We start from the raw sequence: 16,378 nt of genomic DNA, 5'->3' as shown, positions 1-16,378 counted from the left end.
CACTCCAGGCCAGAATGAACAGGTTTTTCCTGTCCCGTACGTGTAAAATATCAGTCCAGAATGAATAGGCTTTTTCAAAAAACAAAATGTGTGTCCCATGTCCATATATGGTCATTTCAGTTCAGAATGAATAGGCTTTATATGTCCTGTAAATCTAGAATATGTGTGCGGTGTCCCTCCCGGTCAGATGAAAGAATGGATACTTTGAGGATTGGTCAAGCTTCACATGATAATTTGGCCTTCAGGGTTTATCTGTCTTATTTAAACACTTTATATTTATTTATGTATTTATTTAATTACAAATTCTTATTTTAATCTATTTTATTTTTCAAACCTATTATACCAACTGTCATACCAGCTCTCCAAATACATTCAGAATAGAAGTTTTATCTGTCCACCGCTTCAATTCGAACCGAGGTTTGATTTTTTTTTTTGTGTATAACAGGTCAGAAAATCTAAAAACCAAATGTATGAGTTAATTTCATGAAGCATCCCACGAAACTTGGCCAAAGTGCACAAGAAACTTCGTGCCAAGATGTAGGCCAGTCAGATGTAGAGCCCGAACAATGGGCGTACAACAAACGTGGTGCGATAAAAAAAATTGAAATCTGATGTCATGAAACCTTTAAAAAAATCACACCCTGTGTGAAATCATGAGTGGTTCCTTACTTCATTTCATTGAGCGTCCCGCAAAGTTTGGCCAGTTCCCTATCTATCTATCTATCTATCTATCTATCTATCTATCTATCTGTCTTTCTGTCTCATTTAAAAAATGTTGCCAAAAAGCATCGCTGGGTCTTGCATGGTTAAGGTGTGTTAAATCCTGATGAAATATGCCAGGAAGAGATGAGAGTAACAGCAGCCTTCTGATCACTATCACCAATCCGATGGAGCAATACTCCCCCCTGCTGGAAAGATTGTGGTACTGCATGACATATGGCACATCATCCAATCCAAGTCCCTTCGGGAGCAAGCATTATAACCACTAATTAAACCCTTTATACTTAGATGACCGGGGTCTGCCAGGGGTCTAGACTTGGTCCTCTCCTTTTTTCACGTCACACTAAATATCTTTACCAAATATAGCAGATGTACAAGCTTGTAGATTTGCTGTGCTATGCCGGAATAGGGCTTGTGGTTAAAACAGGGTTCCCACACATTTTTACCAATTAATTTCCAAAACTTTTCCAGAATATTTAACCCAATTTCCAGGACTATAGAACAATAATTCAGCTCAATAACAGGTCGCTTACTCCTATGCGCAATGCCCAAAGACAGGTGTATGCCAGTGGTTCTCAACCTTTTCAGGCCGTGGCCCCCGAAATAATCATATTTTAACCAGGGACCCGGCACCCTGATGAGCACTAAGAGTTGAGGAATTAGCAGATCTACATGCTCACAACGCCCGTTGTGAGCATGTAGATCGGATATTTTCACAATTTCTGCCTCTAATATTTGACAATTTGGCCCATGTTTAATTTGTAATTTCAGAGGTATTAACAAAATCAATGACCAAAGACAATGCATAGCTATTTTTTTCCAGGACCTTCCAGGACCCTTGATAAATTCCAAAACTTTTCCAGTACTGGAAAAATATTTTTCTAATTTCAAAATATTTCCAGGAATGTCATGACCGTGGGAACCCTGTTAAAATGAACCTCTCGTTTGATTAACAGCACTTCTTTTCAAAACATTTGAAGCCAAATGATCCCATAGCAGGCTGGTTGGAGGAACACCTTCAAGCAAAAAAAAAAAACATTTTAAGTTTAATTTTAATGTCTTGAACTTGCATCATCTTAGAAGACGTCAAATGAAGGCAGCGAAAATGATGAGCCAGTGTAGTAAAACAATGTTTACTTATACTCCATCCAAAGGTTATATCATTTATAACAAACACGAACAGAGAGATAAGATCTTGGTTTCTGGCAAACACTGTATGTGAGTTTGTTCATTATTTGAGTTCAAACATGTTAGTAGCATGTAACACATTGCTGTATGTGATGCTGTAATGATAATGATAATTTTTTCTTGTTGAGAAAGGTACTTTTCTCCCTCAATAAAACGCGTTTAGGCAGCAGGCATGTTACAATGTAGAAAACCGCATGGCTGCTGCCTTGCAGATGATGAGTCTGGGAAGTAATGAACATTACGCTAACAGAGGCGTTGAGAGGGCAACACCATGTGGCTGAATGTTGTCTATTGCATCTAAAATAACATGAGATCGTACAGTGCATGGACAAGTGAAACTCTTTTTTTTTTTACACACCTGACATTATGAGAAACCTAGCCGACCCCGAAACAACTAACAGCCAGCTGCACCAATGCAACTGGTCGCAACTCCTTGCAACAAAACAGTTTTAATAGTCAGGGGATATTAACTCTCCTACTGCCAGATTATTTATTTATTTATTGGGTCTGGCGCCATCAAAAAGCGGCTTACCTTTGCGACGTTATAGTAGATAGACAGACAGACATTTATTTATTTTTTTTTATTTTTTTTGGTTGTGCAATAGTGCACTTTGGTCTGCCAGGCAGCAGAGGGCGGCGTCATGCGAGAATGAATGTGAATTTGCCTGTTATGTGTTGAAGAAGAAGAAGACCAGTCACTGGCCACAGAGCCTCAGAGCCAGAGAAATCAACAAGGAAGTGAATTGTTCTCCGTTGATGTTAACGCATAATGGATTTTTTTACACCATCACCGCGAAAATGTGTTTACAGTACACGGCCGCGCGACCCCTCATCAGCTTACAGTCATCAGACGAACGAACCGAACGAGCGCCGTATTGGCGCAGAGGTCTTGCGAAATCGGGCGAACGTGAACGTTCAAAGCGTGGGGAGAGTTAATAAAACCTGGGAATAAATTTGTTACCAAAGGATTTCTTCACCAATGTGTTCGTAAATGTGTCTAGTAACATATCTAACAAAGATTGAAATTCAACATCCCTAGGAGAATCTTTGACAGCTAGGGTAATTCTGTGTTTCATTCATTTACTATACACTGTACTATAAAAAATCTGCTTTAAGTTAACAAGGTGTTTTTAATTATTCTGAATCCATTGCAAGCATTTGTTTTGCACGAAAAACATTAATTGGGCTAGAAACAGCCCCCAAAAAGAAAGTGATGAGTCATCCCTTCACAGTTGTATGGGTTCCATTTTTAGCCCAAGGAATGTTTTTTTTGTGCAAAACAAATGCTTGCAATGGATTCAGAATAATTAAAAACACCTAGTTAGACCCCTCACATTCCACTTAAAGCAGATATTTTTGGGAGTAATTGTTTCCCTTATAGTAGGCTAGTGTATATGAATGAGACCCAGAAGATTCTCCTAGTGAATTTCAATCTTTGTTAGATATGTTGCTAGACACCTTTACGAACCAATGTGTTCTGATAATATTCCCTGACTATAAGGCCAGTCCACAGACCAATGCAACTCCTTGCAACTGCCATGGAGGATAATGGTTGACAGTAGTTGTATTGGCGTGGACTGGCCCTTTACATGGACCCCTGTCTGCCCCACATGTTTACCACTACGAAAGGGTTAAACCCAGAACCTTCCAGAACCTGTGATAGTATGTTGTTGTTTTGTTGAACCGTTTCCGTCTTGGAAAGTTCTGAGTTTCAACTCTGGGTTAGTTAGCACCTCCTGATCAGGGCACGAATCAGTTTCTCATCGGAAACCCAGTCATAACATAATAGAAATGGAAAAAAGTTCTGAGACCGCCCACCGGAAGTTCCGAACGACATCAATAACCTCAGTTTTTTCGAAGAGAACGGCCGAGGCGTCGGAATGGAGTATGTGTTGGCCTTTAGTTCTTGTACAGACGTGCCATTCCGATTCTTTTTACATTTTCTTTTTCTGTAAATGCATTGTTTTCCTAGCCTGGCGGTGCCAGCCTCTATCACACACTTCGTTTTGGGAAGAGAGTCTGGGGTTGCAGGGAGAGATTCCATTTCTGGGGGGCGGGCTAAAGCCTGGTGAGCTCAGCCAGAGCTCTTAATTTCTCCCTTTGAACTTCAAAGGGGTTGTGCAATAAGGTAATTGATTGAGCCATACAAGTGTCAAGACCTCGTTAGTGTTCTCTCTAATCAATGAAAGCATCAAAGACAACTACCTGTTTGATGCCTGTCATAGAGGGGAGGGGGGAATGTTTTTGTATCCACACAGCCTACAGCCCTGATTGGCTAACCCTTTCTGGTGGCTGGTGGAAATGGATTCTCAATTGTGAGGGTCCAGACAACCACTACCGCCAGGGGGTGGTGTTGTGCGGTCTGGTTTATTAACCAGGCTATTGTTTTCCCCACTTTCTTTTCACCGTTCAGCCTCACTAATTATTTCTCTTTTGTCACTGAGAAGACGTGTCACACTCCTGGACACCTCTTGTCACGGGGGAAAACTGAATCTGAACAGCATCTACTGTACATACAGTAGCAAAACCTCTGCCAATGCCCTGCTTTCTCACTGACAATGTTCTGACAATTCACTGACAATCTCCTGACTTGTGTAGTTCTCAGTCTGGCACATCTGTAGTCCAAAAAATAGCCTGTGGCTCCCGGTTCGTCGTCCTCCTCCACAGCCTCGTCACATCGTCATCCTCATGTCCAGACAGGGGTGTCACAGGGGGGGGGAGAAAGTGGGACTGAGTTACTAGGGCCCAAGCTGGAGGGGCCTTAATTGTTTCATACTTCAGCTATTAAAAAAATAGCAGATATAATAGCTCACCGCACGGCACTGAGTGCCGCGCTGCGAGCTTGTATATCTGCTATTTTTGAAAAGTCGTGAAAATGTGTGCAAATCTTTGAATATATGTATTTTTTAAGTGAACATTTGTAACTAAGATTTCGCTTCTGGAGGCGTCCCTGGAACTAAATATTTTGAGAGGGTCCGTGGCCAAATACATGTAATTTTGGGGGTCCTTCACATGAAAAGGTTTGAGCACCACTGAAACATAGGTTTTTCAATGAACTTTGGAAGGTTTTGAAATATTCAAAAGACTTGCACAAATGTTCACGATCTTTTCAAAAATAGCAGATCTACAAGCACCGAGTGCCGCACTGTGAGCTTGTTTATCTGCTATTTTTCAATAGTTAAAGCACAAAATGATTCGTTCCCAGTCTAAATAGGTTAAACCCCCTCCTCCCCCTATGAAGAACATTCATGGGGGGGCCCGCAGTGAATCCTTGTACCCAGGGCCCCGGATTTGGTGCGACACCCCTGTGTCCAGATGTTCCCCAGGACGTTCAGGGCTCCTCCTCCCCCTCCCCTCCCCGCTCCATGCAGAGGTGGGCCAGAGTCTTGAACTTGGGCCCCAGGTCGTCCAGGAAGTCCAGCTGGTCCTGGTCCCCCAGCTCGCTGCAGCACCCCACCGAGCCAGCGGGGGAGCCCTCGCCCTCATAGCCGAAGGCCCGCGTCGCGTCGTCCGCGAAGCGCCCCTCCGACTCGTCGGCGAAGTAGCCCAGCTTCTGCAGGACGAGAGAGAGGGGGAGGGGGATTATAAAGTGCAAGGTCGCTTCTCGCCCTTAGGGTGTCCTACTGGTAAAGTATAGGCAAATAACTCAGCCTTTTGTCGGTCATGAATTGGATTGTGTTGGTTGGATGTGTTCATTTGTGATGAGGATTTTCTCGTGGTAAATACACACAAGTGTGGTTTGATTTGTATCAACAAAGACCGAAAATAAACCATTCCTTACATTCATGGAAGAGGGGAGAAAGAGAGAGGTGGAACAGAGAGTAAGAGCGAGAGAGAGAGAGAGAGAGAGAGAGAGAGAGAGAATTATCATAAGGTTTTTAATATGCAGGGTTTTTGTTTGCCACTATGATTCATTTTCAGAAACAAAGGGAGGTTGCGTGGAGGTCAGTTCATTAACAGTTCAAGTGTTCCAGACTTAAGTGGCTATTTTGCTAGAGAAACGCTTACAAGCACACTTCAAGGCGCTGCTAATTTGCTCTTCATTAACAATGTGTCTGCATACATTTACCTTTACGACTGCTGATTAATGCAATGCAGCATTCAAAGTGTGCTTTGTGGTTGTTCAGACACAGCATTAGACTAGAATGTATATGTATAGTTGCTGTGTGCTGAGACTAGGGAACCAGCACAGGGGAAGTTCAGGACAAAACTATACAGTATTGCATTCATGCAGATCGTATTCCAGATATCAATGATCGGGAGTGATCACTGATATCTGGAATATGATCCTAGATCAGTTTAGAGGATATGTGTGAGCCCAGAAAATCTCCTATTCAACAGCTCATTAATGCATGTAAGCCAATGTATGTGTGTGTGTGTGTGTGTGCGTGCGTGCGTGCGTGTGTGCGTGCGTGCGTGCGTGCGTGCGTGCGTATGTACTTTCCGACGTGCAAATTTCCGAACTCTAATTCAGTGTAGTTCAGAAATCGTGAGTGACGTCATTTGGAGTCGAACTGGACCTTTCTGCCGAAAAGTTCGGTTTCGGAGAAAGTATGGACAAACCTTAAGGTTAGGTTCAGGCATAGATTTACTGAGGTTACATTTAGGGATACCTGGTGGCGACCATTCCGAGGTCACAGGATTTGAGCTTGGTCGAGTGTGTTTTGGGATGAGTGTGTTTTGGGGGTGAGCGTGTATTTGGAACGAGTGTGTTTTGGGGGCGAGCGTGTATTTGGAACGAGTGTGTTTTGGGGGTGAGCGTGTATTTGGGGCGAGTGTGTTTTGGCGACGGCGTTCTTGTGCGTCTCACCCTGTCCAGGTAGAGGCCGTTGGTGTCCCAGGTGTGCAGGGCAGACAGCTGGCTCTGTCGGTAGTACAGAGAGTCCATGTGTCCTGAAGCTCTGTAGTGGCCTGTTCCTCCTCCTCCATAGAAGCTGTTACCCTGCTGGTTAGAGTACATTAGTTATACTGAAGCTCTGTAGTGTCCTGTTCATCCTCTATAGAAACTGTTACCCTGCTGGTTAGAGTACATTAGTTATACTGAAGCTCTGCAGTGTCCTGTTCCCCCTGCTCCATAGAAGCTGTTACCCTGCTAGGTTAGAGTACATTAGTTAGTTACTGGTCCTCTGTAGTGTCCTGTTCCTCCTCTATAGAAGCTGTTACCCTGATGGTTAGAGTACATTAGTTATACTGGTCCTCTGTAGTGTCCTGTTCCTCCTCTATAGAAGCTGTTACCCTGATGGTTAGAGTACATTAGTTAGTTACTGGTCCTCTGTAGTGGCCTGTTCCTCCTCCTCCATAGAAACTGTTACCCTGAAGGTTAGAGTACATTAGTTATACTGAAGCTCTGTAGTGGTCTGTTCCTCCTCTATAGAAGCTGTTACCCTGCTGGTTAGAGTACATTAGTTATACTGAAGCTCTGTAGTGGACCTGAATGTTCATGTTGTCACACAAACAGCAGTGGTCAGTTGTGCATTGTGCACAACTGACCACTTTGTTTTGTCATGATTATTATAGCCTGTTGTGTTTTTATATATAATTTTCTCAAAGAAGACCACTGTAATTACATAAAAGAAAATATGCTAGGATTTTTGGGACATCTAGTCACCCTTGTGAATGACGTGAATGGATAGCCAACAGCAGAAAAGCACGTATAAATGTAAATATACAATGCAATTATACGTAATCATAATTTATACATGTCTGGACGGCATCAAAAACTTAACCGGGACGATTTTTGAGTTCGGACGCCGTCACCAGAGCGTCTGACGTTTACGTTGACGTCAGCAGTGGAGCACCCTTCATTGATTAAAACGGGAGCATTCCCAGCGTTGACGCGACGCTCGACATGCCTGGTGGAGCCGGGGGGTTAAGCCCAGATCATAGTCGGGTCCGCGGTGGAAGGCTATCCACCGCGGTGTAGTCTTTTCGAGTCTTTTTGAGTCATGAAACTACAACGTTACATCATTCCTCGCGGTGGAGAGCTTTCCACCGCGAGTCCCAACACATCTCTCTGTTTTTACTATCAGACAGGCAGGCTCTACACCCCGTTCACTGATTGGTCGACCTGAACCGGTCTAGACGGGGTAAAGGACTTCACCGTGGGCCGTGACTATGATGGCCTGCACTTATTTTCTGACTTGAGGTGGAAAGCTTTCCACCTCAAATTTGCGGTGGATAGCTCTCCACCGTAGACTCTGATCCGGGCTTTAGAGTACATTAGTTAGTTACTGAAGCTCCGTAGTGTCCTGTTCCTCCTGGTCCATAGAAGCTGTTACCCTGCTGGGTTAAAGTTCATTATACAACAGGTAGTTCTTTAACAAAGAAATCAGCTGTGCCTGGGCACTAAATAGCCGCCCGCTCGCTTTTATTGTTTCCGTAGGCGATGTCTTGTCAGCGGCTATGCTAGCAGTTTTCATGTGAAGTTCAGGGACATAGTAGCAAATTCTGGCATTTAAAAATTACCAATAAATATCTTAATTAAAATTAAATAAAGTTGAAGTGTTTATTTTTTTAAGGATAATCGCATTATTAATTCGAGGGTCGTACAACGTCATCAAACTAAAGTGTCACACAAAAACGTATACTGTATTTTGCGGTTAGAATTACTAAAATTGTCGAAAATATCCTTAGGGTCTTTGTCATTATAGAACAATAGCTTTCTATATAGCTTAAAAAAAAGAAGAACATCTAAACTGAAACTGCAAACCAAAATAATAAATTACATAAAAAGTAAGATTCTAGATGCTACAGTACCGACCTGGGTGGTCATGAAGTGGTTCCTGGAGGACTGGTACGTGCTCTGCTGAGTCATGGTCATGTTCTGCTGCTGCTGCTGCTGACTCATCATCAGGGTGGAGCCTCCTCCGCCCAGCATGGCGTTCTTCTGCTCCAGCAGCCCTGCCGCATTCACCGAGCCGTTGTCCAGCGTGTCCGCAGCGCCCCCTGCTGCCGGGATCAGGAACAGGTCGGTGGACTTCTAAACAGGTTCAATGACAGAGAACCCCGGGAGGAGATGAAACTTAGGTCATGGCTACACGGAGCTGGATATTTCTGAAGCTAGACATTTTTTTGTGCTGTTGGGGCTTGCAGCCACACGAAGCTGGATATTTTGGCTGTGAAACTGGATATTTTTTAAACCGGATAAATAAGTGGAGAGATTGAAAAATATCCGATTCACTGGATCCGTGTAGACAGGGAACCCGGATATCTCTGAAGATTTTACTGTGTGTGTGCTTGTTAGACCTAGATATCTTTGTCGTGTGGACCTAGATATTTTTCTATGTGGATATCTGAAAAACCGGGATATATGAAATATCCAGCTCCGTGTGGACCTAGATATTTTTCTATGTGGATATCTGAAAAAACGGGATATATGAAAAATCCAGCTCCGTGTAGCCATGACCTAATGGATTGGCATCTTTAAACACTCCAGACTTTTTGTATGTGCATGTGTGAGAAAATAAACGATGACCTGGGGAGACACAAAATGTCTATTTTGGGCCTCAAGCGGTGCATTTTTCAAAAATAGTAGATATGCAAGCTCACAATGCGGCACCGAATGCCGCTCTACAAGCTTGTAGATCTCCTATTTGTGCAAATCCTTGAATATACATGTATTCTTTTAAAGGGATTTTTTTTAACTCAAATCTTTGCTTTTGGGGGGTCCCTGGAACAAAATGTTTTGAGATGGGGGTCTGCAGTCAAATACATTTTAAGGGTCCTTGACATTAAAAACTTTGAGCACCACAGATAAAGAAACATTTAACGTGTCTGGTTCCTGTCTGCACGTCAGTGGTGAACTGGAAGTCCAGGCCTTCAGGAATCAATAAACATTAAACATTACGTTTTCATGTGACTGTGTTTATGTTTTGGCGACTATGGGAAAGACTTTCCCCGCTCAACTTAATGTCTCTGACAGCACAAAGCCTAACTTATGCTCCCTTCACGCTCCAAAAATAGGAGACCTACAAGCTCACATATCACGGATGTGACAGGTTGTGAGCTTGTAGGTCTGCCATCTTCAGCACAACACTGTCATTTGACTGAAGTATTATGTACATTAGTGCCTAGGCTTTAGACAGCATCGTTTATGCTTTGCCCTAACCTGCAGCTTGGGTGAAATTCTGGTTAAAACGCTATAGATTTATGGAGGCAACTGGACTGGGCAGGCAGAGGGGACTAATTGAGCATTTCACAGACTGACACCATTGGGGAAAACAAATCACTGCATAGGTCCTTAATGGCTGTGTTCCCAGAGCCCTGGTTCTGTTCAGTCTATTAAACTAAAAGCCCATGCAGTTCAGTTCACTGATGGGACATTACTTGGTCCAGTAAAACATGAAATAGCAAGGAAATATACTGTATGAGGTTTGACTTTTGTCAAGAAAGCGGAATTACTTTCCTCTCATTTTAATGTATTAATTACTTTCCTGGACATATGTTTTACTTGTGTTCTCTGGTGCGGTATCTTGCCACAGTGGCAAGAGTTGTTTTTTCTTTATTGTTGCATTTGCATACATGCAAATGCAACAATAAAGAAAAAACAACTCTTGCCACTGTGTGCGATCCATCCTCCTCCTTCTACACGTTGATTTAAAGGGATACCGCACCAGTAGAGTCAGAGCGCGGTGGTAACCAAAAAGTCTATTACTTGTGTTCTCTACAATTATATACCCAATTTTTTTTTTACTTTTATAATTTTTATCCCACGATTTTGCAACCCATTCTTTCACCCTGTGCCAATTGTCTATGTAATCCTGGGCTCTGCTCTCCCTCTGCCGCGCCTGGGGAGACAACGGACTGACCTCATGCTTCCTTCAATGCATGAGTAGTCCAAGTTGTTTCTTTTCACCTGACAGGGGGGATTTCCCCGGGATGGACGTAGCGCGTGGAAGAAACACGTTATTCCAACCAGTTCCTTTCCCCTCCATCAAGCGCCCCGGCTGGCCAGGGGAAGGCATTATTGAGACCAGGATTACTGCATGTTTTTGTGAGGGTATCTACCCTAGGAGACACGGGGAGAACATGCAAACTCCACAGAAAGGCCCTATCGCCGACCCCACCTAGGGTGTGGGCGCTGATGACGCGGAGGGCGAAACACGCCCCCAGCACCCACAGCGTCCCCCGGCGGGAATCGAACCCAGGACCTTCTAGCTGTGAGGCGAAGCGCTAACCACTGCGCCACCGTGCCCCCTATATACCCAATTTTAATTAACTGTATATGTGTTTATGTATTATATTTGTATCTGTGTAAAAAAAACTTTTCTTTTAACTTTTATCTTTGTAACTTGAATGCAATGTTAGGTGTACATGTCATTCTTTGAAGGAAGCAGAAGGAGCCAGCCAGCCAGCAAGAAAGAAAGAAATGAAAGAAAGAAAGAAAGAAAGAAAGAAAGAAAGAAAGAAAGAAAGATAGAAAGAAAGATAGAAAGAAAGAAAGAAAGAAAGAAAGAAAGAAAGAAAGAAAGAAAGAAAGAAAGAAAGAACTTAGAAAGAAAGAAGCCAGCAACTTGTTTTGATTTGACAGTGACACATCTTATTGAATTGAATTGAATGAGAAGAGGCTCTCACCACTTCCTCTCCCGGTGCTTCGGTGTTGGACTTGAGCAGCATGCCACCACTGGTGTCCTCCAGGTAGATCTTATCTCCTTTGGTGGAGCAGGCAAACACAAAGAATATACCTGTGTACAATACACACATAAATATAGAGTTATAAACAATCTACCGTACCTGTGCAATGCATACAGTATGGTATGAGGGCTGGGACTGTTACTCAAGTCACTCAACTTAATGAATCAGAGCAGTATAAGTATATTATACAGTAGATCAGGGGTCAGCAACTTTTTTTTAAAAATGAAGTGCCATGTTTTTATTTTGTAGATTATTTTGTCAGTGTGCCATGTCAACATACATTTTAATGAGACCCAATCAAAATTTTGATTGTCAGGATACAGGGCAATAATCCACATATCTCTTCGACGCCCTCCCCAGTCAGAGTTCAGAGTTTTAATGAATGTAGAATTATGTGCAGGATGTAATCTGCTGTAAATTAGTTGACTTCATTTAATTGACCACGTTTAAAAAATATATATTTGATTTTAAAATAAAAATCCTCTCCTTCACACTTCTGCCAGTGTGCCAGTGATCACCCTCCCCTGTGCCAATGTTGGCACCCGTGCCTAAAGTTGCCTGCCCCTGCTATAAAATGTAACTAAGCGATGCGAGGCGTTGTGTGCTTGTAGATCTGCTGTTTTCACTAGTTTTGTGTGACAGTCTTGTTGCTTTACCAAAAGACGTGCACATTTGAAACTTGGAGATACGAGGTTTCTGCCCGACAGTGACGATATTTTAGTGATTATGTTGCGAGCAAAACGTTAAGATAATAGCCATTTTGGTTAGAACTGACTGAAAATAACTTTGTACTTCAAGTTTAAAATGACACTAAATATTTGTTCAAGTGTCTAAATAAATTCCAAATATTATCAAATTCTCTCGCGGCACCCCGGACTGCCGTCACGGCACCCCAGGGTGCCCCCAGTCACCCACTTTGAAAACCCCTGGTATAGATACTCACAGAGCAGCAGCAGCAGCAGCAGGGCCAGCAGCATGGCCAGCACCCCCCACACCCCCAGGGCGGTGGAGCTCTGCTGGGCCACACACTGCCCCCCCAGGCAGCGGCACAGCCTCACCGTCACCTCCGTCACCGAGCCGTGGCCCTGCAGGTCCATCACCTGGATGGGGACCACGTAGGTCTGCCTGGGCAGCTCCACCGCCTGCTGCAGCACCGCAGACGTGTCTGCAGGCAGGAGAGAGAGAGAGAGAGAGGGAGGCCATGGTGAAAGAGAGAGAGTGACATTTGCTGCAATAGAGCAGGGGTTCAGGACACTCCTGTAAATAACCTTTTCCTCCACGGCACCCCTGAATTACACTGTTATTATTTTTGAGCGGTGGTAAACCGCTCCATAGAGTGGCTGTGCGTGTGTCTGTACTGTAGCCACTTTTCCTCAGCGTTTTGCCATAGCAATGTGTTTTCCTCAGCGTTTTGCCATAGCAAGATGTGTGTGTAGCCATATTACATCATCAATTACATCCTAGACTTATATCCTAGTCTTTTTCCTCAGCGTTTTGCCATAGCAATTTGTTTTCCTCAGCGTTTTGCCATAGCAATGTCTGTGTGTGTGTGTGTGTGTGTGTGTGTGTGTGTGTGTGTGTGTGTGTGTGTGTGTGTGTGTGTGTGTGTGTGCATGTAGCCTGTATTACATCACCAATCACCAATTGAAGACGTTATGCAAGCACGACCACCGCTCACTTCACATTGGGTGTGATTTTTTTTTAAATCTTACCTAATCATATTACTCAGTGTACAAACGTGATTGACATAACGTGAGGTTGATTTCATTATTTACGTGCTCCAAAATCCGCTCCTATATTCGGCCGAAAAAACGCAGCAGTGTGCAAGCCAAGGGTGCGTGTGGTCATAGTGAGTGAAGATGGCCTCAGGGCAGTGTGCTGTCAGAAGGAAGTCATACTGGGAGTGTTTCCTGACATTTGATCCGTGGAGGCTGGCTGTGTGTGGACTGGACCCATGTGGTTTCATTTACACTGACTGGACTAACTCTGTTACAGCATGGCTGTGTGAGGTCACACTACATGTGGTTTCATTTACATTTACACTGGACTAACACAGTTACAGCACGTGAGGACACCCAAACCTCTCCAAATATACCATAACTAGTGTACACGTGTACAAGTGAGATTTCACTGTAGATTTTACAGAATAGATTTTAAGATTGTATTGATCACTTTAAAGGCCCTACATGGGCTGGCTCCCAGTTACATTGTGGGCTGAAACCACATAAGTCAGTGTGCAGCCTCAGATCCTCTGTTGAATCGGAGGATCAAAATGCGAGTTTTGGATCCTCCCAAAACTTGTCACCCGGGGGGACCAGGGCACTACCCTTGCTCTGGAACTCCCTGCTGTGATCACCCGGGGGGACCAGGGCACTACCCTTGCTCTGGAACTCCCTGCTGTAATCACCTGGGGGGACCAGGGCACTACCCTTGCTCTGGAACTCCCTGCTGTGATCACCCGGGGGGACCAGGGCACTACCCTTGCTCTGGAACTCCCTGCTGTAATCACCTGGGGGGACCAGGGCACTACCCTTGCTCTGGAACTCCCTGCTGTGATCACCCGGGGGGACCAGGGCACTACCCTTGCTCTGGAACTCCCTGCTGTGATCACCCGGGGGGACCAGGGCACTACCCTTGCTCTGGAACTCCCTGCTGTGATCACCCGGGGGGACCAGGGCACTACCCTTGCTCTGGAACTCCCTGCTGTGATCACCCGGGGGGACCAGGGCACTACCCTTGCTCTGGAACTCCCTGCTGTGATCACCCGGGGGGACCAGGGCACTACCCTTGCTCTGGAACTCCCTGCCTGTGATCTTAGGCTGTGGCAGTGTCTTCTAAAAACATATCTATCTATACGTTGAGCGTTTCTTTTCCTAAAGATATGAGCTTAGGAATTGATTGCCAAACTTGTTTTATTGTCTGACTTAAAGGGCCACTTCACCTCTGGGACAACCCTATCTTATTTTATCGTTGTTTGGGACACGATCAACACAATCCTGAGTTATTTTTTGTGTTCAATCTGTTTTTTGAGATATTTTAGTATTTAAACATGTACTAGTGATGCATTTTGCATCATATGATGCAAAACGCATCACTGATGATGCAAAATGCATCACTAGTACATGCTGAAATACTAAAATAATAAAGATTGAACACAACAAATAACTCAGGAGTGTGTTGATCGTGTCCCAAACAAGAATAAAATAAGATAGGGTTGTCCCAGAGGTGAAGTGGGCCTTTAAGTTTGCTGTTTTTAACATGTCTTATAAAGCGCTCTGTAACTATGTTTAGAAAAGCGCTATACAAATGAAACTCATTCATTCATTCATACTCACTGGTGGTGGTAACTATCTTCCACTTGCCGTCGTGGCCGTCGGCCAGCTGGAAGTGGAAGGGGGCGGAGTAAGGCGACTGGTCGGCGTCGGAGGCGTGGACGGTCACCGAGCCCATCTTCCCCTCCTCGTCCTCCTCGCACACCACCAGAGCCCCGCCCCCGCCCTCCGTCCCGGTGCCGGGGAGTACCAGCCCCGGGATGTTGTCGTTCACGTCCTCGATCAGCAGCGTCACCGTGCCGACACCCGACTTGGAGCCTATGGGAGACGACAGCGGTGGGAGGAGTTACATATAGAGTACAATACGGGAGCGTATAGCGTCGTCATTACGGCGTCCGATAGTTCGCCGTCCGATAGTTCGCCGTCACATTCGTCCAACGCTGGTGAATGCCAACCTAGTGAAATGCTAACCTGCCGACGCTGGTGAATGCTAACCTCGTGAATGTTCACCTGGTGAATGCTTCTATCCCTAACCTCAGTAAAACTCTGCCTAAACCTAACCCTTAGTCAGACAATGGGACATAAAAAATATCTACGACGTGATGCATTGTTGTAAAGCGCTGTGAGCTTGTGGATCTTTTCTTGGAATTATGAAATGCCCACACTAGGGAAATGCACAGAATATACTGACACTAGGGTCCATGTGTTTAACCCATTAACACTTCCGCTGCCTAACACGTCCAGGAACGTGATAAGAATGACCTTGGTGTGGCGCCATGGCCCCGTTATCACGTCCAGGGACATGTTAACTGGTTACCGTGGTTACCGGGTAAACAGGCGCTGCTGCGGCCGCTGATGAGCAAAAACACTACATATCCCATGATGCAACTCGGCCGCCAGCATCAGGAATCGTCGTCTAATCTCCATATAGGCTCCTATTCATTGCTGATGCAGAGAAACGGCATGTTGTAGATAGATATATATATATATATATATATATATATATATATATATATACACTAACTCTAAGGATCAGATATATATAACTCTCTGGTTCAGAAATATTCTAACTCACTAGCATCCACAGCCTTGATGGTGATGATGTACATGTTGTTGTTGACCAGAGGTGACTCCAGGTCGATGGTGTTGATCACCGTCAGTTCCCCCGAGCTCTGAGACACGCTCACCCACGAGCCGGGGTCCTGCACCTTGTAGTACCTACACACACACACACACGCACACACACACGCACGCACGCAGGCACGCACACACGCAGGCACACACGCACGCACGCACGAACACGCACGAACACGCACGCACGCATGCACGCACGCACGCACACACACAACACACAACACACACACACACACACACACACACACACGCACACACACACACACACACACAGGCACACACAGGCACACACACACACACGCACACAGATGATGCAGGTGTCAACTGTCAACACAACACGATCTGAAAACAACACAGCGCTTGACAGAACGACAGATTTTAACTCTTGCAACTTAATAAAAACAACCAAACAACATTGTGAGCTCTTTTAT

The 16,378-nt window shown here is 44.6% G+C and overlaps 1 protein-coding gene across 2 annotated transcripts in view; it reads right to left on the bottom strand.

The window, feature by feature from the left end:
- Positions 1 to 1,869: 1,869 nt before the first annotated feature.
- Positions 1,870 to 16,378, bottom strand: part of LOC308293581 (desmocollin 2-like protein) — a 53,905-nt gene continuing 39,396 nt past the window's right edge. The window contains exons 9-15 of one of the 2 annotated variants that reach the window (XM_080736169.1): positions 15,889 to 16,031; positions 14,877 to 15,131; positions 12,485 to 12,706; positions 11,482 to 11,591; positions 8,669 to 8,887; positions 6,719 to 6,853; positions 1,870 to 5,461 (exon numbers count right to left, since the gene is read on the bottom strand). In XM_080736169.1, coding sequence (XP_080592295.1) covers positions 5,240 to 5,461; positions 6,719 to 6,853; positions 8,669 to 8,887; positions 11,482 to 11,591; positions 12,485 to 12,706; positions 14,877 to 15,131; positions 15,889 to 16,031 — 1,306 coding nt within the window. In that variant the 3' untranslated portion in view covers positions 1,870 to 5,239. The remainder of the gene's footprint in view (positions 5,462 to 6,718; positions 6,854 to 8,668; positions 8,888 to 11,481; positions 11,592 to 12,484; positions 12,707 to 14,876; positions 15,132 to 15,888; positions 16,032 to 16,378) is intronic. The other variant, XM_080736170.1, reaches the window with a different exon arrangement.

The sequence above is a fragment of the Nannobrachium achirus genome (genome assembly GCF_963921795.1).
Source record: "Nannobrachium achirus genome assembly, chromosome: 1".
Taxonomy (NCBI): domain Eukaryota; kingdom Metazoa; phylum Chordata; class Actinopteri; order Myctophiformes; family Myctophidae; genus Nannobrachium; species Nannobrachium achirus.
This window is presented reverse-complemented; position numbering and strand designations above follow the sequence as displayed.